Source organism: Lissotriton vulgaris, chromosome 1_2 (genome assembly GCF_964263255.1).
Source record: "Lissotriton vulgaris chromosome 1_2, aLisVul1.2, whole genome shotgun sequence".
NCBI classification, from domain to species: Eukaryota; Metazoa; Chordata; class Amphibia; order Caudata; family Salamandridae; genus Lissotriton; species Lissotriton vulgaris.
The window spans coordinates 210,024,852-210,048,312 of NC_141686.1; the positions used below are offsets into that span (position 1 = coordinate 210,024,852).

The window sequence follows — 23,461 nt, forward strand, 5'->3', positions numbered from 1 at the left end:
AACATTCACATAGGGGAAGGGGTCCTATGGGGACCCTTTCCAAATCGCGAATGCATTGCCACTAACTTTGAGTTGGTGATAAAGTTGGACTGTTTTGCGACCGCCTTTCAGTCAAAAACATTCCTACATTACAATGCAATTCAGGATATGGAAGAGACGCCCCTAAACACGCCCTTTCCAAATACTGAATACTGAATTTCAATTATGAATTTGGGCTATGTACATCCCCAAAAACATGTTTCCATTTGCAAATGGAATGCATGAACTTCTATGAATAGGTAAACACATTGAATCTTTTTATCAAGTTCACTAAGATCAACTCGAACGCCAGCCTCCCATTCCCTGACCTCTGCATCACTATCCCTGTAGAGAAACAAAGCGTTACCTAGAAGAAACCCACAGATTGCCGTAGCTCACTTCAATATGATAGCCAACATCTCAAATCCTTGAGGGAAAAACTCCCATAATGCCAAGTCCCATGTCTCAATAGCAGCACCACAGCAGACTTTGAAATACAGGACCGGCAACTCAACAAACTTTAAAGCTCAACACTATCACTCTCACAAGGTTGACCTGGCACATAAGAGAGCTAGGGATAAAAACCAATCAGCCCTAGAGGAACCTATAGTCTGCCCACTTGAAGAAAAAATCATCTGGTTACATTTTCTTCTCCTAGTTCCAATAAAATACAGAAAATAGTACAGAAACACTTATCCATTTTACACACAGGTTCACTTTCTATCCCTAGGCCACGCTTTCCTTTTAAGCACACTAACAACCTCAAAGACAAGAATAATCCTACAAGACCATGGAAGACCATTAAATAAGAACAATGCACCCTTTGGGACTTACCCTTTGCAACGAGACCTGTGGTTCATGTAGCGTGTGTGATCTCACTGAGCCCACCAAAGAAATAACCCTTGACCATATACCTGGATACAAAAAACACATTCCAATTGCAACACCAAAAATTGCATTTATAGGATCACCCGCACTAAACGCTACATTTTTATGACCACTAGCCCATTGAAAGTCCGGATCATGGAACATCACAGCGTGCTCTGTTAAAAAGAAAACATGACTTGGAAACATGCCGACTACCAAAGACTATACCATACCCCTGATGAAGTGCGGTGGACAATTCTAGAAGCCCTTACTCATGAGAACTAGCAGTTCTTATTCAGGAGCAAACAAAACTGGATCTTTCATCTGCCACCCATTTATTTGGCATTCCCTGGCGCGAAATGGGCAACTACAGTACCCTGTCTTCCTGAATGCAGGGTGTCCATGCACGCAGAGCACACATAATCTTTGTTTCTCAGGACCACTCCAGTCTGGTGGTCCAACCCCTTTTTAGTTTTATTATTAATATTTAATCTTTATTTGTGATCCCTTTGGCATTTCAACTTCGAGAACTGGCAGCTGCTGTGAATGTTGACTAATCAAGTCTAATTGCCTCCACTAGAAAATGTTTCTTTTGAGGTTATGCCCTGCACTTTTTTGCCCCTTTAAGGATCTGCACCTTTCTGGCATGACTATATCCATAGCACAATGTGCAGGACCGATAGCTGCTGGATTTTTGCTAATTTACAACATTTGCCTCCTTAAGTTAATGTTTCTTTTGTAATAATGCCCTTAAGCCCTCATTTGGCCAAATTAGGAATCAGTAATTTTTGCGCTGTTTCATAACCATGGCTCGTCCCAGAGATCTGAGCATACTGCCATCAACTGCAGGGTTTTACTGCACCTACACAGCCCCATGCTGCTCTTCTTACACTCTGCCCCCTGCCTCCTCCTTTGGAATTATAATCAAGAATCTGCCCTAACATGGCGGTGGCCTTGTTCCATTACTCAAATGTGAGTTGACATCCCACCCTCCACTGGGGGATGTATGACGTTACAACGCATACTTTTACCATGCATGCCTTTACAACGTGGTTTTTACATCGCAAACCTTTACAACGCATAGTGCTTTGAGGTGCTGGATAGTGAAAATGTTTAATTTTCTATTCCAACTCCAGTCCCCGTGGACACTAGGGAAGGTGTTGGATAGAAAATTAAACATATTCCCTATCCTAGAGCGCCCCCCAGTGCAAATCGTTGTAATGGTTTGTGTTGTAATGCCTGCGTTGCAATGGTAGTGCGTTGTAAAAGTTTTGTTGTAAAGGTTGTTCACCTCCACTGGGCTGTCTTCGTGTAGCACCTGAAGCCAAATATTTCTTTCAAATTTTTGATTTTCCTTTAGTATTAAGACTGGTCCCCTGTCAAGGCGCTGCAAATCGTGAGTACTATGTGACACTGCCTAGTGAGTCTTCTGCATTGCGGGAGTCCTTTAGGTCTTAATTGACCACTTTTTTTCAGTTTTGTTTCACAGCTAGAGTGGTCTCTGCTATCATGTAGAGGTCAGTAGCTTATCGAACTTCGGAAATTGCCACTGCATTTGCAGGCATTAGTCAAATGGTATTTTATCCATGTTGTGGTCACTGCATCACTTCACTTGTCTATCCCCTTCTTGTCTGGATGTGTGCTTATCATGCCACTCTGCACTCACATGGATTTGCATGTTTTTCCCAATGGAGTGATGGTACTATTTGTATTGATCATGAATGTGACTGTTGAACATCCCTAATGTACCTTCATCATATACTTACTGTACTGGTGTAAATTTCTTAGTTTGTCTCTTTTTTCCAGGTCGGCTTTTATATATCCCAAGTATATATTACCATGAGGATTTGGATTTGTTTGATTGGGGTAATTGTCGGTAAGGCTACTGTAAGAATGCAGGAAGCAGGTTGAAATTCAAGAAGCTTTATTCAGCAGCACAGCATCATGTATGTAGCTTCAGAGTCCAGATACAACTGACTCAAAGATGCAGAATGCATCACCAGGAAAGTTCTGAGAACTAGAACATGGTGAACCAGGTCTCATGCCAATAAAGGGGAAGGAATAAAAAGCAAGGAACACAATGCAGGATGTAACAGCTACACACACTTTTTTATGAGTTAGATTGAATCATTACTTTCGCATTAAACAACCCATTGCTTTTTAATCATAACAAGAGAACCCACCTATTAAAATTTTATTTGGAATCTCTTAGCAATTTTTAATCCACAATTCACATTACACCAGTCTACTTCTAGGGCACCTTACCCTACATATCACATCGGCATCTTCTGCTCAAAAAGACTTCGGGCAAAGGGCCCCCTTGTGGGGTCCTTTGGGCATTGCATCGCTGACACTATGAGGAACTGCTCGAAGATGAAGCATGACACCCACCTGGGTGTGTGAGGCCTTTTGCTTCTGAGCAACCTCTACTCTGTTGTCTCAGTTCCTCTGACCTAATTTTCTTTCCCTTACTTTCCCTTTCTTTTGCCTTCCTCCCTTCTTAGGATCTGCATACCTATTGTATTACATAGTATCCGATGGAGCATGTATGTTGGAGCTTAAAGCACTCCTAATACCGCTCTGTTTTTATAAACATGATGCATACATGAAGGTAGCAGTACAGGTACACTTAACGGAATCAGCAGCCTATGTCTAATTTCTATTTTAGCCTTTTAAAAAAATATAATTAATCAAAATGATTGAGACAGTCGCTGCTTGTTTGATGTGTGGTCCACTCTATTTCTCAAGAGACCCTCGCTGGTTTCTTGCCTTGGAATTTTTATTACGTATCACTTAGAGACTGAGTCACGTAAGATCCCCGTTTTAATTTTATTATTTGATGCCGAAAAAGCTTTTGATTTGGTGGTATGGGAGACACTTTTTATTATTTTACAGCACTTCGCTATCCCAAAGGTAGTTATAAACTTAATTCGGAGTCTCTATTCAGGGACTAGGGCTAATATTACAATCAATGCCGAGTCTGTGGGGCTAGTATCGGTTAAACGTGGTACTAGACAAGGGTGCCCACTGTCTCCGGTTTTATTTGCCTTTTTTATCGAACCCTTAGCAACTGCAATTAGGAAAGCTCCTCTTTTATTCCCTCCAATTAATTTGATGCCTAAAATCATACTTTATGCAGACGACATAATTTTGTTAATTAAGCCGGAATTTCAATGCCAAACACTTGCACTTCAAATATTTGAAGAGTTTGAGGCGTTGTGCGGCTATAAGATAAACAAAAAAAAATGAAATCTTAGTATGCGGGGGTATTAATCCTGTAATTCACCCTGTTTTAAGATCATGCATTAATAACAAACCGAAAAGATATTTGGGGGTTATGTTCTCTCCCGCAGTTTCAGATCGTTACAGCTTTAACTTTATACCATTGCTGCAGAAGGTACGAGCAATGTTCGAAAGATGGAATCCCCTACCATTAACTATTATTGGTAGGGTCGCATTAATTAAGATGTCGGTCCTCCCTTTATTTAATTTTTTATTTTCAACAATACCTTGTGCTCTGCCGGCATCTTTTTTTTCCAAAGCTGAAGCCTTGTTTTCTTCATTTATTTGGGCCAAAAAGACGCCTCGTATTGCCTTGAATACGTTATTCAAAGATAAGGGTCAAGGTGGGCTGGCCCTTCCCAACCTTAAAGACTATTACAATGCATATTTGGCTCAATTCATGACCAGATTCAAGGATAATACTCAGCAACTCTTTATACATTTTTTCATTGATTTGATTTGTGAAGAATCCCAGATTCCCTCCCCACTTAAATTATTTAAATCTCCAAAAACAGTCAGGCATAAGGTGCTGCACTGGTTTTTTAAGAGACGCTCAGCACTCCTAAAGAGATACTCCCTTTCGTTTCTCAATACATCCTCTTCCCTCTCCTCGGCTTTTTCATTCTTCGGAGTGGATATCAGCATGGATCTACTAGAAAAATGGCAGAAGATAGGGTTTAAGATGTTAAGCGATTTTAGCAGGCATATGGTAGATGTGGTGCTTGCTTAATGTTCCCTATGGCAAGGCAGGTAAGGATCCATCGTCTGAAACCATGTGGTTCCTCAATTTGTGAATGAAGTGGGTGAACCACTACTGTGGTTGAGTTCATTGGAGCTGACTCAATTTCCAGAGTGGAGGGAGCCTCCATCAATGTTATATCTCAGAGGGCGTAGGGATACCGTCAGAAAGAGAGCAAGTGTAGCAAATGAGCCCTGCCTATTAAGCAGGAGAGTGGCGAGGGGGTAGTTAGTTTGTGTCCGGTGGTGCATATTTGGAGCACACTGTTGCAAATGTATCCCTAACGCATTGTGTAGTAGCTGATTGTCACTTACAGACACATTTTCCATGGTAGTGAATATTTAATTTGCACAGACATGCAGATTTACTAATAAAACTGTGTAGCCCACAAATGATAATGTGGGAAAACAGGTTTTTTAGCAAATATTTATCATTTGTGCTTCTCCAAGTAAAGTCTGTTCTGTTTTTATCCTATTAAAATCTTCGTTCCATCAAACTACAGAATTGAATAAAGTGCCTCATTTGTTCTTTTCTTGCGGCTGATACATTTTGAAATTCTCTGTGCAGTTCATTTACAGGTATAGAATGTTATTGTATGTTGGAAAAAATGACAGTCTAAAGCCTGTCCTTTCAAACTCCCTGTACCCCAGCAAGATTGTTACATATTTCATGTAAAAAATACTCCCACGTTTCAATCGTGAAATAAAAGTAAGCATAAGTATTTATTTTTAAAAGAACCAGCAGCCATGTGTCACCTGAAAGTCGACCCCTATCTTTGAGGGCATTTGCAAATGGAACAGGATATAACATACAGTAATGTCATCTTTGTTGTTCCTTCACCTTCTGAACTGCAGCAGGTTTTTTAATTACTTCTGGGAGTGTTGATTACCTTCCACCCGCCCTTACCTTTACTTCCAGCACCTATGGTTGAGTGTGGCATCTCGACTCTGGCCGACGGACTGGGGTCAGAATGGCAGAGATCATTACCTCCAACACCCTGGAAGACTACCATCCTCCAAATTTAGAGGTGATTGTCAGTCTAGCAGGGATCTCCATACCTTGATATGAACCGCCATCATGGAGGTTTGAGTCAAGATACAAAGGGCCCAATTCACGGAACTAAATTAAGACAAAATCCTAAACTTGCTACTTTTGTTATTCACAGAAGTTAGGAATTTGTCTTAAGACAGACTTAAGACAGACTTTAGACAGACTTAAGGTAGGACTCTGTCTTAAGTCTGTCTTAAGTCTGTCTTAAGACAAAATCCTAACTTCTGTGAATACCAAAAGGAGTAAGTTTAGTGGTTTGTCTTAAGTTAGTTCTGTTAACCAGCCCCAAAAGGTTTAGTGGATGACCTCTAGTGGATTGGACAGCAGTTCACCTAACTTTACCAAGGTTTTTGTTTTCCAAAATTGTTGTTTTATTGAAAGTCACATAGCTAATGACCCCTACGCCGAGGGAGATTTATCCATGGGTGTGGGGGTAATTATTTGCATTTTTTTCCCTCACCACCAGTTTTTAAAGACAGTAAAAAAGACATCACAATTCCACCTCAAATTTTGCGGGTGGTGTAATGCACTCCCTTCAACGGTCGCTACTGTGTGCGTCTGCCAGAGGAGGCTTTCCATCCACAGAGCCAACTGCTGCTCATTGCTGGACACGGCACTGGTAATTTGAGAAAAAGTTTCGAAATAAAAAAGTAACACCTAAGGTGTTTCATAATAGTACTGCTCTAACAAACAATCGCAGAGGATGATGTTTTGCACACAAGGCAGGTAGCTCATACATGTAAAGAAAAAAAAAAGATAGTTAAATAATTATCCACAGCTATTTCTAGAGGTCACTCTCTTTTGCTATGTGGAAACATGTATCAGGCTAATGCTATTCTCCAGATTGTAAAGCCATGTTCTTAATGATTAGTTTAGGCTCAAGCTTGAACATATTTTGAGTGTATGTTATGTCATTTTAAACATTGATTTAACAATCAACCTATACAAGTGAAGATTTCTTTGTCAAATTCTGATATTTACACACATTACAGAAATGTGTATATTACTAGTGCATATACCTGTGCAGGTTACTAGTGCACATACCGTGCAGGTGTGCTATTACATCTAAATGTACGGGCAAAGTTTTTCACATTTCCAAGCGTGTGCATGTGTGTGTTTGTGTGCACACACTTGTTTACCATGATTTTCGTGACATTATTTTTCTCAAAGCTTCTTTGACATCCTTATTCCTCAGGCTGTAGATCAGAGGGTTCAGCATAGGGATCATCACACCGTAGAACACGGATGCGATGCGGTCCTGATCCATAGAATAGTTGAATCTGGGTCTTACATACATGAAGACAAGAGTCCCAAAGCACATGATGACACAGAAAAAGTGAGAAGAGCAAGTAGAAAATGCCGTCCATCTTCTTTCAGAAGATCTGATCATTAGTATGGTGTAAAGAATATAAGCATAAGAGATAAGAATTAAGACTAGAGATCCTAAAATGAGACCTCCAGTCAGAAAAATCAGAATGGCCACATTAAGAGAGATGTCAGAGCAGGAGAGCTTCAGCAGTGGTGGCAAATCACAAAAGAAATGGGCAATCTTATTAGAATCACAGAAAGACAACCTTAGCAGACAAAGGACATGAAGCAGAGAATGAAGGAAGCCTATTACATAGGCTCCACTCACAAGGAATGCACGCACGTTGTTGGTCATAATAGAATTATAAAGCAATGGCCTGCATATAGCAACAAACCGGTCATAGGACATCACTGCTAGTAGGAAAACCTCCACACTCCCTATGCCTCCAAAGAAAAACATCTGTGCCATACATCCTGACAATGAAATAGATTTCTTGTTTGATATGACATTTACCAGCATATTAGGTGTGATGATGGTGGAGTAGCAGATGTCTACAAATGACAGGTTAAAGAGCAAGATGTACATGGGAGTGTGAAGATGAGGAGTTAACCGGATCAGAGTCATTATACTGATATTGCCCACTACTGTAATGATATACACAAGAAGAAAGAAGACAAAAAGTGGGACCTGGAGTTTTGGGTCTTCTGCAAGACCAAGAAAGATGAATTCTGTGACAGAGGTCCTGTTCCAATCATTCATTTGTCTTGATGGTGAAGAAAAAATGTATGAAAAGACAGACGTCAGGAGATACGTTATCCTTGGTGACTTGAGGGTTGAGAAACAGCTACTGAAATAGACACACAAAAATAAGACAATGAATACTACATATACCATGACATATTTTCCAGCAGAAAACAGAGTAGGAATTATTGCTTCCATCCTTATTTTAGTCATTCATGGGAAATGGAGGTGAGGGCTCAACAAAAGGCTCAACAAATAAATAGTAACTTTCATCTTAAGCTTATAATTAATAAAAAAAAATACACACACCAATTAGTACTTTTCATGCTTTTTCATGGTTGTACAGAACCATAGTAAGAACTTGGGTTACTGGTTGAGGGGGTGAAACCCCAATCAAGCAGCAACCATAATTCCTGTCAAAGTGAAACAAATTAACCCCAAATTAACCCGTACGCATCCTCATATAGCTTGGCACAAATACAGACAGGCAATGTGTAAAGTATGTATGCAGTAGTAATAAAGTAAAAACACAACACAAAAGAAATTGTACACCAATTTAGAAAAATAGAGTAACATTTAATACATTATTCCCACCAAAACAACAAAAAAACTATGAGTAGAACCAGAGATATACAATTTTTAACGTTTAGAAAACAAAACGTGTTTAAAAGCGCAAAGCGCCAGCTGTATTTATCTGGTCTCCCCAAACCAGGAGCACATGCTGATCATAGTAACCAAGGGTCTGATTTAGATCTTTGTGGAGGGAAATACTCCAGTCACAAACGTGACAGAAATCCTGTCGGTCTTACTACGATCTGATTATATCCTATGGAGATCGTAATACGGTTAGTGGGATATCCATCATTTTTGTGACGTATTCCATCCACCGTGAGCTAAATAAGGCCCCAAGTTAGGCTTGCTGAAAAAAGTAACTTGAATCCTGGTTGCGGAGTGTTCCATGATCCTGCATCAGAAATGCATTATGCAGCAGAGGTTCTGAGGACCTGCAAAGTCTTGTATCGGAGTTGCGTCGTGCAGCAGCCATTTTGATGAAGAGCTGCAAGAAGATGCATCGTGCTGCATAATTTCAACACAAAAGACAACAGCTGGGTGGCAGAACACATTTAGGCCCACTTCCAAAGTTTCAGGCATGGAGTGGCACCACTTTGGTGGGCATAATTCGTGGCAGGCAGTGTCCTGAAGCAGTTGTCAAGTTGGTTGGAGCCTTTCTGTCCCTGAGGCTCCGATCACGAGGCCCGACAACAGGTCATTGGAGTCACTCTGGTGGTCCTGGGTTTAAGATGTAGGTCCAATCCTTCTCACGGAGAGCAGCACAATAGTTCTTGTTTTGAGTCTTTCTTAGGTTGAGTAAACGCTTTTTAAGTGCTCTGAGGCTGAGTCTCTGAAATGTGCAACTTTGGTAGTTGACAGCTCAGCCCCCCAACAAGTTAGATGGATCATCGTGTCAACACCTATTCCTCCTTCAACTCACTGTCTGGGAGCAACACACAAAGACTAACTGCCAGCTACACCTAATCATGTGACCCAGGATACTGGCAGTGGCACCAAATGGTTAGGAAAAGAAAATGCAAACTTTCTGAAAGCGGCCTTTTCAGAATTGTGAGTATAAATCCAACTTTCACCTTAAAGAGTCTTTTAACTTAAAGTTCCTTAGACATCAAACTCGACTTTTCTGCTTGCTTCCAATTAACCTGAATCACTTAATAAATGTTATCCTATGGGAGTGTAGTAGTAAAAAACAAATTTCCGAGCTTTTCACTCCAAGGACATGTGAAAGTTAAAATGACGTCCAATTTATTTACTCATCCCACCCTATGGGCTGTATAAGCCCTACCCTAGGAGTAACCTAAATGTTTTAAAAAGGAAGGTTAAGGCCTGGAACAAAAGGTTTGTTTTGCCAGGTTGAAATGGCAGTTTGAAACTGCCCACACAGGCTGCAATGACAGGCCTGGGACATGTTTTATTGAATACTTAAGAGGGTGGCACAATTAGTGTTTTTGGCCCACAAGTAGAATTTAATTTACAGACCCTGGATGCATGTAACACCACTTTACTGGAGGCTTACAAATAGATAAAATGTGCAAATAGGGTGTGAGCTGATTTTACCATGTTTAAAGGAAAGAGGGCAATCACATTATCACTGGTCAGTAGTTGCAATGCGTGAAGAATCCTAAAAGCCAAAACAAAAGGCTTTGGAAAACAAAAGGGTGAAGGCAAACATCTAGAGATGATCTTGGAGAGTGGGCCAAGTCCAACAATGATGAAGTTATTAAAAAATGTCAGGCTTGTAAGCAAGAACTCGGTTAAAATTGAGAGAGATGCTTTGCCTATTAGTGAGTGAGCTGCTCTTTTGTTTTCTGTGTCAGGGGAAAAAAAACAGAGCTCTAGGATTTTGTAAATAAAAAAAGGAGCCCAGCACCCACCTGATTTAGGAACAGTAGTACAATAGGACAACATTTTATGTCTCCTCATCAACATTTGTATATATGAATTTATCAGGGTATCTAGCCCACCAGAGTAATTTATATTATATAATTAAAGGTATATATAGCATCAAGATATGTTACTATGAAAGTAATAATCAATTAGCTGTCAGTAAAATAAAATGTCTCTAGGTCATAGAGAAGATCAAGGTTGGGTAGATAAATGGAAGAAGGGTTCATCATGGCATATATGAACATTGACTCGTTGAAAGCATCAATAGCATCAATGAAGCTCATGTATACACTTAGTGCTTGATTCTGATGCGGGTTAGAAAGCTTCCCAACTGAATCGGTTTGGAAATGGTTTCCTACCCACTCAGATCGGGAGAGTCCGACCGAAGGAGTACGATGCATCCAGATGCTTCCAGGTACAATTTGGTTGGACTCCCACTGACTTCAATGGAAGCATATGTTCCTAACCGCATCATAATTGTACCCTGGTTGGGGAAGTCACGTTCCCGATCCGATTTGAAGGAGCAAATGGCATTAGGAGGCCCTAGGTAGGATTGCTTTCCTGACTGCATCAGAACAAGGCCCTAAGTTTTCAATGGAACAAGCCGGAGCAATGTAGACATTAATTTTCCTTCCACTCAGGCATAATGTTTATCAACTTATTACTGTAAATAATAAAAGTTATAGAACAACCGTTTATCTTTAAAGTAATTTTAGTACAATATTTTAAGGTCTTTTGAGCTTTAACTTTTCGATCTTTTGGTGACTTACATTTTTCTTCACATGCGGCCAGTCTGACATGCACATCAACATCGCACATCAATCTTCCTCACTTTCACTTGACACTGATATTGAAGACATTGACAGAGATTGGATTTGGTCTACTTCGTTGGTGTTAATTTACCTAAGCTATGGGGCGTGGCTTGGAGCTCGGCATGAATGGCCACACTGTAGTGCTGCTCCGCCAGCCATTGAGAATAATATGCTAAAATCCTAACCTTCATCCCTGTGACTGCCGGGTGGAGAACACCGGAGTGTGTAAAAGTTATACAGCGCTCATCGGAGTGCTATCTGGGTTGGCCTGGGACAAACTGAGGTGAAGACACGGGCCAAAGTTGAGGGAGCCTGCAGGGGCACAAAATGGCGATGGTGGCCTAGAGCGAGTGACGGACCGGAAGATCGGCGAATGGACGAGGCTTCAATAACTAGAGAGAGCCTGAGAATCGCCCACTGTGATCCCTGATATCGGCACAAAACTCTGTGCTATCGGTAACGTACAATCTTTGAGTGCTTGCAAGACTGCGGGCCATACGAGAGCCACTATACGCCAGGGCGAAGCGGAGATACTGGCTGGCAAAGTACGTAAGGCCCCGGCTTCAGAGGCGGGAACAGGCCAAGGGCGGGATTCAAGGTCGGGACTGCCGGAGACCGCGACGGAGCCTGATAATAGATTGCTGCGCGCACTACGGGATAACGCTACATTGAGGGTCAGTTTGTCCCGAGATTACAGGGGAGAGAAGTGAGGTGAGCCATTGGTCTGTGTTGGGACCTTGTACTGGGGCAGAGAGGCCATAGAGATGGGACGGCATACTACGCCTTGCACCCTGAAGACAGGCATGAGGAGAGACCCGTGACAGAGCCTGGGCTTGAATCGGAACACGACGCCACCGGAGACAGAGGGTGGCTAAACCTGCCCATGCGTGGAAGACATTGGCCGGAACGTGGTGAAGACACTCAGTGGCCTTTTAGGAGAGACCCCGGCTGCAGTGGGGGGAACGGGCCGCGAGCGGCCATCGGAGGCAACCTAGCTGGAGCAGCGCACAAAGCTTAGGGGACAAAGCGACCTATATACACCATCGACCAAAGGGCATCCGGTGAGGAGCATTGCTTGCTGAGAGCTCTGAGCAAACACGGTAGGAATAGAAGGCACAACGAGCTGATGGTGCAGGAAAGGGATGACTGCAGTGTCTGCCTGCGCTAAACGCGAACATTTGCAAAGTGTAACTGCTAGAGCCTGGTCCGCCGCGATTCGGAGGAGTGACCCACGCACTGCAAAGAGGTACGGAATAGATTGCGATAGTACAGTAGTGTTCGTAGTGTTCGAAGTATTGATAGGGATCTGAGGTGAGAGAGGGTGGTGACATACGTGCTGCTTGCCAGTGCTGACCCCGGCAGGTTGTGGAACTAAGAGAGAGAGCTGAGGGCTGTGAACTCCGGTAACGATCTGCGGATTGCCGGGGAGGGCCGGCGCAGGATATAGCCAATGGACCAGGTGATACGCGGGTGCAGTCCCTGCAATACAGCCCCGGGACAACAGCGGACTGGACAAGTGAGCGAAATATACCGCCCAGTGAAGGACATGCTTACGTTGGTTGGTGTCCATAGGCACACGGAGAGACAACATGGGAAAGCCTGATAAAACCCAACCAAAACTTACATTTGACTTGAGAAAGGGGGGCAGACCGCGTCGTACATCGGAGTCAGACGCTGAGCAAGACACATACGCTGCATCCTCAACCACCCTGGAGCGGAGTGGACACTGGCGGCTATACAAAACAGTCTGCAAACCATAGATGGTAAGATTGAAGTCCTGACAGTGCGCATGGATCAGTTCTCGTCCAAACTCGACAAACACTCTGCACGGTTGAATGAAGCGGAGGATGGAATACAGCAAATTGCAGACAAAACAGGGGAATTTGCATAGTTGTTGGAAGGTATACAAGCAAGGAGCGAGGACAATGAAGCGAGATCCCGAAGGAACAACATTCGACTACTAGGCCTGCCGGAATCGTCAATGTGGGGAAGATGAAGGACTACCTCGAGATGCTGCTGTTGGAGATCTGTGGAAAGGATGAACTCTCCCCTTTGTTTGCAGTGGAAAGGGCACACAGGTCGCTGGCGGCGAGACCCCCTCTGGGCACGCCGCCTAGACCGATCGTAGCAAGACTGCTTCACTTCAGAGATAGAGACACGATATTGCGCATTGCCCAACAGAAGGGTACCATTAGTCATCAGGTAAATAATTTATCTTTCTACCCGGACTTCACACCTGCGGTACAAGCGGCACGCAAGGAATACCTGAATGTTAAAAAACTGCTGCAGAAAGACCAAAACACCTATGCGATGCTCTACCCAGATAAATAGCGTATAGGATCCTTTGAAAAAGGTAAAATATCTGTGACACTGAAGCAAGCAATGGAGCACGCGAAAGAGCTGCTGCGCAAAAAGAAGGACACTGGGGCCTCCCGGACATCAGACATTGATGAGTGACAAGTAAGGTGGAATATTAATGTGGATTTATTTATTTATTTATTTTTGAAGCTTATAAAGCGCACGGCTACCTCCGGCGGAAGTGTCCCGGCGCTAAGATTACAGGGGAGTCCCCAAAAAGAGTAGACCAAGGAACATCACAGACAGAAAGGAAATGCTGAGCCTAAGAGAACTTCAGCCCTAATGAATAGTAAACAACCAGGTCTTAAGTTGGCGTCGAAAGGCTGGTTCAGAATCAGAAAACCTGAGATCAAGAGGAAGGCTATTCCAGAGCCTGGCAGCAGTGACGGTGAAAGATCTGCCGCCACCACGAGAAAGCCTAAATCTTGGCACCGTAAGAAGACGCAGGCTATTAGATCTCAGGTGTCTGACTGACGACGAGATCATAAGACATTTTCTCAGATAAAGAGGGCCAATTCCATGGATGGCTCGGAATGTCAGGATCAGAATTTTGAAATCAATGCGACGGGCTATTGGAAGCCAGTGAAGTTCAGCCCGGTAGGTCTTAACCGACGTACGGGCAGGAATGTTACCAATGAGCCGGGCTGCCGCATTCTGGACGATTTGCAGGCGGTCAATTAGGTATTGGGGAGCACCTGCATATAGACTATTCGCATAGTCTAGATGAGTGGTAATGAGTGCTTGGATGACTGTTTTGCGAGATGATTGAGGGAGGTAGGGGAAAATTTTCCTGATCATTCTCATTTTGGAGAAACAAGCACCTACCACTTTGTTGACCTGAACCTTTCCAGACAACGCGTTGTCAAAAGTAAAGCCAAGGTTACGGGCCGCTTGTACAGGAGAGGGGGGAGGATTCAAAACGGTGGGCCACCAGAGATTTGCAGGAGGGGGAGATTTCTTGCCAAAAAAGAGAACCTCCGTTTTGTCAGTGTTCATGGCAAGATGATTTGACGCCATCCATGTGCAAATATTGCCAAGGCAGTTTCTGAAGTTGGAAAAGGAGGAGTCAGAGTGGTCTCTAAAGGAAAAAACAAGCTGAGTATCGTCAGCATAAGAGACCACTCTGACACCCCAGGACTCAACTACCCTGGCAAGAGGAGCCACATAGGCATTAAACAGTAAAGGGCTCAAGGCCGAACCCTGGGGCACACCGCATAAGAGAGGCTTGTCCTCAGATTCAAAAGGGTGCAGTGTAACCCTCGGGGAACGACTGGACAAGAAAGATTTAGTCCAGGCCAGCACTGTACCTCCTACCCCTAACTGTTGCAGGCGGGTGGCAAGTATGGTATGGGATACAGTATCAACTGCAGCGGATAGGTCGAGGAGGACCAACATGGCCTCCTCGCCCCTATCCACTGATTCCCTAATGATCTCCGAGACTTCTACCAGCGCCGTCTCAGTGCTGTAACCAGTTCTGAAACCGGACTGGGAGTCATGTAGGAGCTGGTTAGATTCCAGATACTGCGCCAGCTGTCTCTGTACCACCTTCTCCAAGATCTTAGCAGGTTTGGGCAGTAGCGAAATTGGCCGGTAGTTACTAAATTGCAGGGGGTCAGCACCAGGTTTCTTCAGTATGGGAATAAGCCTGGCCTGCTTCCACACTGAAGGAAACTGTCCGCAGGACAGGGAGGTATTCCAAATGGAGAGGAATGGATTTACTAGAACAGGGGCAAGAACGCCCATGACCTTAGCCGGGACAGGGTCTAGGGGAGAACCAGACTTAACGCTGTGTAGCAAAGACAGCGCGAGGTCTGGAGTCAACTCATTAAAGGAATTAAAAGAACAGAGAGGAGAACATAAATTATCTTCAGAGGAGTTAGAGGATACCGGGGCAAAGGAGGAGGAGAGTTTGACTATTTTCTCCTGAAAGTAATCTGAGAGACCATTACACAAAACTTGAGATGGGATACATTGGGATTTTGAGGCCGGGGGATTAACAAAGTCCTTCACAATAGAAAAAAGAGTTTTGGAGGAATTATGCGCCTGTGAAATGAGAGTCGAAAAATAAGTTCTCATTGAGGAGCGTTTCAATTTGTGAAAGGATGGATGGATGGGATGCGGGATAGACACATGATGGGTTGCTGAACAGAGATGCAGTGCATACACTCCGGAGAACAAAATGAGGATGCACACAAAGCAATAGAGATGGACACCGCCCGGCGGTGTAGAAGGGATATTGGACATTGAGAAAGACTCAATGGTCCCCTCCCATAGAATACACGGGAGTGGTGGTAGCTGCCATGAGCCCCGATGGGTATACCCCAACCTAATATTTATCTGTTGGAAATGTTATTAGAGGGGGTGTTCACGAGGGAAAATGTCTTTGGCGATTGGGGTATGCTAAAGTGGGAGGTGGTTGGTGGGGGGGTGTTAGGTTATTTCACTGGACTAAGGGAAACTGAACTCTGTCATGATTGGATATGGGTACAGGCAGACCATGAGCACACACTAATGGGCCAGTCTACTAGACGATCAGATCGGTCACAGAGACCACTGTGATGGGTGAACTGATTAGAGCTGTGACATGGAATGTACGAGGTCTCAACACTCCGCAGAAGATTAGACGGGTACTGGGGAGTTTGGATAGATATAATGTTGGAATAGCACTGCTACAAGAAACACACTTAACTAGAAAATCTGAGGAACACGTAGCCAGGAGACTCACAGCATAGCCTCCTCTTATTCCTCATATGCGAGGGGGGTACTTATATTGATAAAGAAAGGGGTGGACTTTAAGTTGTTGGACTCAGCTAAGGATGAAGAGGGAAGATGGGCAATGGTGCTGGGTAAACTGGGGCAGGCTACGATTACGATCATAAACCTGTACGGGCCGGTGGTAGATGACCCTACAGCTTATGAACAGCTATACAGAATTATGCGAACATGGCCTAAACACTCAATTGGACCCGAATTTAGATAGGTCTAATCCACAGGGAGCTAGAATGATTAAAGTAGCGGCATGCGTCACTAATGCCATGATGGAGTTTGGACTGGTGGACGCGTGGAGGCGCAGACATCCGCAGACATTGCTAGGCACACACAGCACGCCGGCGACTAACAGCTGGTCCAGACTAGACTACTGGCTAGTGAGTGAGGAAGCTAACACCTGGATAGATGAAGTGCAGGTACTGCCGAGAACACTGTCTGACCACAACCCAGTCTTGTTGAAATGTACACTGCCTCTGAATCGGAGGCCACCATTCACATGGTGTTTTAGGGCAGAGGCACTGCTGGACACCGCATATAACAAAACTATTAGAGTAGCTATATAATGTTATTTCGAAGAAATGTAGGGTCTGTAGATAGTTCAGAGACACTATGGGAAGCTTTCAAGGCCACAATCAGGGGCACCTGCATTGCTACCTCAGCGGAGATGCTAAAGGACATACGGTCCAGATTGCGCAATGTAGAGGGCAAACTGAGGGACCTTGAAACTCAATATGACAGGGAACCTGACAGAGAGGTTTTGGCACAAATACATGAGATGATAGATGAATATAACGAACTAGCAGACACTGAGATTGAGTATGTTTCCAAACGACATGTGGCTAGGAGATATGGGGAAGGTGAGAGACCTGGTAGGTCCTTGGCCGCTCGATTGACATCCAGGGCTAAGCAACCTCCAATAGAGCAGATCATAGACAGTACTGGACAGGAAAATCATACAAGTAGAGACATTTTAGAACAATTCCACTCTTTCTATAGTACACTATACGCCTCCGGGGGAGACACGGAAGGCAGAGAGCTAAACACATATCTAGATGATATAGCCTGCGCCTGGTTATCAGACGCCCATCGAGCGTACCTTAGTCAACCAATAGATGTGGAAGAAGTAGAGGAAGCCATCGGCTCGCTCTCAAATGGGAAAGCACCAGGGCCTGACGGCGGAGTTTTATGAGGCTTTTGCGAAGGTGCTTTCACCCCATTTGTTAGGCATGTACGCAGAGGCATACGAGACAGGTAAATTACCGCCTTCACTGAGGCAGGCTATGATCATCACACTGCTCAAAAAGGACAAACCCCCGGAGGAATGTGAATCGTATCGGCCCTTGTCCCTTATTAATATAGATGCGAAAATTTTGGCCAAAATTATGGCCGTGAGACTCCAGCCGTTGATGTGACTGCTGGTATTACCCGACCAGGCTGGGTTTATACCAGATCGGTCCACAGCCATGAATTTGTGTACCATTTTTTCTATGCTACATGTGCTAAACTCTGATCTACAGCCTGTCGCATTGCTACTTGATGCCGCAAAGGCATTTGACTCGATAGAGTGGAGCTATATGATATATTATATAGAATGGGATTCCCCCCATGTTCATCAACTGGGTTAAACTCTTATACACTGGACCCTCTGCGAGAGTGCAAATAGGAGGGGACACATCTGACCCAGTACGCATCGAACGAGGCACGCGACAAGGATGCCCATTGTCCCCGTTATTATTCGCTATAGTGCTTGAGCCGCTGGCGTGCAAAATTAGACAGCTCCACAAAACTGCGGCGTTGAATTTTGAGCTCAGGCCAGTAGTGATATCATTATATGCGGACGACATGGTCCAATATGTGAGAGATCCTGCCGCTCAGCTATCCCCTCTGCTCCGTGAATAGGTACGATTCAGTCTATACTCCGGACTTCACATAAATTGGAAGAAATCAGTGATTATCCTGCTGACGGAGACCACCAAAGCACCGGCGATGGAATACCCGTTGGTGTGGTCGGCTGAGCCGGTTAAGTACTTGGGAGTGTGGGTACACAGAGATCCGGCATTAGTTATTGCAGAAAACTATGGCGCAGCTTACTCAGTGCTGGTTGCACAGGTGGAAAAGTGGATGTGTTTACCATTATCGTTGGCAGACCGGATAGCAGTCATAAAAATGGTGATATTACCTACATTTCTGTACTTGTTCTGCAACGTCCCGGCCCTCCTGACTAAGCATTTTTTCAAACACTACAAATACAACTGCTGTGTCTGGTATGGGGCGCAAAACAACCCAGGATCAGTTGGCATACGCTCACACTCCCGTTTGAGAGAGGAGGGTTTAAGGCTCCAGACATGTATTTATACTACCTGTGCTGCCAGGCGCAATACGCTTAATATTGGTTCAAACCACATGCCTACATACCCCATGTAGCGGTTGAACGAGATGATGCTGACCCAATACCACTAAAGGGTGTTATTTCTCATTATGCTAGACACACACCAAAGGCGGAGATAAATACAATTGACGTCACCGCGGTGGCTTGGCAGGCGATAGGACGCAGGACACAAAAACTGCCTCTTTATGCCCCTGTGTTACTTATAGAGGGACATGCAGCGCTATCTGTGGCGCAAGATAGAGGGTCTATAAAAGCCCTTAGCGAAGTGGGACTAACACACGTGGGGGACTTATATGTGGAGGGACGATACATAACTGAGGAGGACCTGGCATACATAGAAAATCTGACGCTGCTGTTTACCTTCACCTGTTGCAGGTTGAGAAGGGCGGTACAGGATCATTACACCACTTTTCTGGCAGAGCCAGAGGTTTCCCTGCCACTACAGACTATAATAACGGCCCCCACCAAGAAGAAAACGATCACTAAACTATACAAAGCGACACAAGCTGATACACCTCCCACTGACGACACTAGTCTGGAGAGGTGGAACAGGGTATTGGACATTCAACTGACTGCAGCGGACTGGGAGAGGATTTGCTCGACAACTGGACGGCTGACTCCCAATAGCAACTTAAGAATTATACACTTAAAGTTTCTACACCAGACATACCACACACCCCACAGACTCTGGAGAATAAGATTACGGGAGAAAGAGATATGTAAGCGGTGTGGGCGGGGACCTGCGGGGTTTCTGCACTTAGCATGGGAGGGTAGATATGTTCATGATTACTGGACAGATGTGTTGTAATGCGTTGCGAAAATGACTGGTGTTGTCTTGCAAAATGTTCCAGAACTGTGCCTGCTGGGGTATGCTCCACAGTTGAAAGAGGTGACAAGCAGATTGATACAGGTGGCACTGCTGTTGGCTAAGAGACGTACTTTGTTCACTTGGGACAGCAAACGGCGCCCCAAAGTAGAGGCGTGGCTCAAAGACATGGTGTACTACAGGGATCAGTTGGATATATACGCTTAGGAACTGCCTACTAAGTCCAAGCCCAGGGACATTTGGGCCCCTCTGCATGAATACCTGCTGGCTTGTAGTGAAACCCAATTCGATAGAGACTCACCTACTCAGGAGGAGTGAGAAAATAGACCTAAGTCTGTCTTGATACTAGTTGAAGGAGTGTTGAACCCATAGCTGTGAGTGGAACTAAAGTACTGGATGGCTGATCAAAATATCTGTGTTGCACTGGTCGAATTGGAACTTTTTCTCTTATGCCCTTAGTCCTTGAGGATACGTTATGGTTTAGTACTGTTATGTTGTGTTATATAATTTACATTTAAGATGCAAACAGCGAGGACTACTGGATTATGTCATGCACAATGTCAGATTACCTTATGCAAATGTAATATGAAAACTGCACCAATTATACTGCACCTGCTCTCAATATCTTATTGGGTAAAACACACATGCAATGGGTAGGCACCCTGAGGGCACTATGAAGGATCACTATGACGGTTGATGTAACGCGGCCGGCCCACAGTGGTTGTAGGCGACTAGCTGTGTACAGGAAAATTGACGACATATCTGATTGCGGAGCTGGGTATTATTGCAACTGAAGAAATGCCGGCCAACGCATTGGTTGTAGGAGTAAAGCTGTGATACACGCATTTGTTAATAAAGGTGCTACACAAAAAAAAAAAAACATTTTTTACCTCAGCTGGTTCTGCTGCTTGGCCTTATGGGCGTGCACAGAATGTTGCTTCTGTAACGTTCGAGCATCTATTTTGTTTTCTCATCCTGTTGCACTTAGCTTTTAATTTGCCTTGCAAACTGTCACTAAAGGTTCTCCTTCCCACAACCTATGCCTATTTGTCCAATAGCGGTACATTTACCTTCTTGTGGGATCGAAAATACACTCCTGAAGAGCAGCTTTTTTCTGTGAAGACATCTCTTTGTGCTCTTCCACCTTGTGCTTTGATTAACATTTCAAAAACAACAGGTGATAGACCGAATGTGGATCAATGTCACACATTCCCCCAGTCAAAAGATCTGGGCCGAAATCCATCGTTTTTTTGCACTCCACACCACCCTGGGTTAGACAATGGCGATATGCAAATCAGCTCTGACCCTGTTGCCCCATGGGAACAGTCCAGTCCGAACTACAAAAGCCATGTCCTTCCCAGAACGGAATCAAGCATCCGAGGACCGGACCGGTTTCGAGGTAACACCTCTCATCAGCCCGGCTAGCTTGACTCCAGTGGTGTGGAGTGCCTGGGACCCACGTCTGGGCATCCCCAGCGCACTTAGATCTTTTGACTGGGGGAGTGTGTGACATTGATCCACATTCAGTCCATCACTTGTTGTTTTTGCAATTGCCGCCCTAAGTGCGCTGGGGATGCCCAGACGTGGGTCCCAGGCACTCCACACCACTTGGAGTCAAGCTAGCCGGGCTGATGAGAGGTGTTACCTCGAAACCGGTCCGGTCCTCGGATGCTTGATTCCGTTCTGGGAAGGACATGGCTTTTGTAGTTCGGACTGGACTGTTCCCATGGGGCAACAGGGTCAGAGCTGATTTGCATATCGCCATTGTCTAACCCAGGGTGGTGTGGAGTGCAAAAAAACGATGGATTTGGGCCCAGATCTTTTGACTGGGGGAGTGTGTGACATTGATCCACATTCAGTCCATCACTTGTTGTTTTTGATTAACATTTCATGCTCATAACTGACTTACTCTGGGTACCTCGAGCCTCCATGCCAGCAGCTTGTCGATCAGCAAGTTTTTCAGCTCTGGCAGCCATGAGAATTCACTTTGGACTAAGAGTTTCTCTCAGCTTTCTTTATCAAGGCTCATGTAAGTTTTTACATGCTTCATCAGCCAGCACTTCTCTTCTTTACCTGGTTGTATCTGCCTTCAGCGTTAATGCTCCATATAACATGTAGCTCAATGTTGTGTAGTGGCATAGTATTTTTTACACTGCCTTACCAGCAGGTTTAAGAAACAATGTGTAGATTTCTCAGTGAAGCTTACTTTATTATTGAACACTTCATGCTGGCTGGGGTAGCGCTTTGACTCCACTTATGCCAACCATCAATCTTCACTTCAACTGAGTCACGTGTGGCACGCACAAGCAGTTTTGGTTGACCTCGGCAAAACTCTCTGGGAGAGAACTGCGGATCTTCGTGTTACGTATACCCTATATCGTCAAAAGTCATAGCGTCCTCCCCAGCCTTGGTACTCGTAAAGGAACATGCCACAAACAGAGCTCATTATTGCATGTCTTCATTCATCTGCACGTAACATCAGTGTTTGCCCTTCCACAAACTCAACATTCTAAATTTGCATTCCCTTCACTACACTCCAGCACTTACCTCACTGTTTTGTGGAGTCCATCAAGAACCAAAAGGGTTCCGTCATTGCTAACTCACACAACACCACATCCACCAGCAGAGGTCGGTGCATTCCCAGATTTACAAATACTAATTAACCTGGGAATTCATCAAAATGCTACGCGTTCCCAGGGTAGGCACATTGAGGAGAAATATCTTTATTTTTTCTTCATTTATTCCTCTTTCTAAGTGCTCTGTATTCAGCAGCACACTTAGTAAGAGGAAGAATCCACAGAGGATTGTTTTTGTGCAGGAACTATTTCACATTCCCTGAAAAGTGCTGGTGCTACCAAACCGTTCTTCATTGAAAACGAATATCCAATAACACCAACCTTGCTTCTTCTCTTGACCCAAACATTCCTGAAGAATCTTGCAACGGTTATCCTTCAAGTCCGTGACTCTTACAGATCTCACCAAAATATTTAACCCCCTTAAAGGCCCTTGAAGATAATGTCTCACCCTCTTCCTTCATCAAATCTCTGTCTGGTGGACACTCTTTCAGCCCTACTTACCACGGTCAATATCTCTCTTGCTCCAGCAATCTTCCCAGAGTCCCTCAAGACAGACCAAATCCTCCCACTTCTAAAGGAATCTGCACTAGACCTCGATAACCTCTCCAATTGCCGGCCCACTCGCCTGCTATTTATTATCAATATCAATGAAAAAGGAGTCAATGCTCAACTCCAAGATCATATTAATGCTAGCCATCTTCTGCACAGCCATCAGTAAGGCTTCAGATCAGGCTTTAACATGGAGAGCGCTACCTAACGCATGGTAGAAAATGGTATCCTGACCACAGATGAAGGGGAATCCTGCTTCCTGATATTGCTTGACTTGTTAGTTGCTTTCAACACAGTTGACCATCACAGCATTACATGCACCCTGGAGTATCAATTGGTATTAACTGGCAATGCCCTTCTCCGCTACTCCTTCTACCTTTTCAACACATATCAGTTTGGTCACATGGGCAATTCCATGCCCCAAAAAAGCCCTATCATCAGCTGAGTCCTCCAGGGTTCTATATTGGTCACTTGCATCTTCAAAGTCTACATGGTACTGCATGGTGCTCTAATTCCAGATAACCAAAAAACAAGGTAATGGATGGAATGCTTGCATCAATCTCAGCCTCTAGCAATTGCACAATCCGCATCCCACTCCATCTTTTTCAAACTACTATGCTACCTCAGCTGGTGCCCAACCATATGCACATCAGTTTCGATCATGTTCCAAAGAGAACAGTCCAGACAGAACTGTCAGGCCAGGTCCTCCCTGAACCAGA

At 44.3% G+C, this 23,461-nt stretch overlaps 1 protein-coding gene across 1 annotated transcript; it reads right to left on the reverse strand.

Annotated features, from left to right (window-relative positions):
• Positions 1-7,091: 7,091 nt before the first annotated feature.
• Positions 7,092-8,024, reverse strand: LOC147734996 (olfactory receptor 5F1-like). The gene has a single exon (XM_086953734.1). The coding sequence runs from the start codon at positions 8,022-8,024 to the stop codon at positions 7,092-7,094; it is 933 nt and encodes a 310-aa protein (XP_086809860.1).
• Between the last annotated feature and the right edge of the window lie 15,437 nt (positions 8,025-23,461).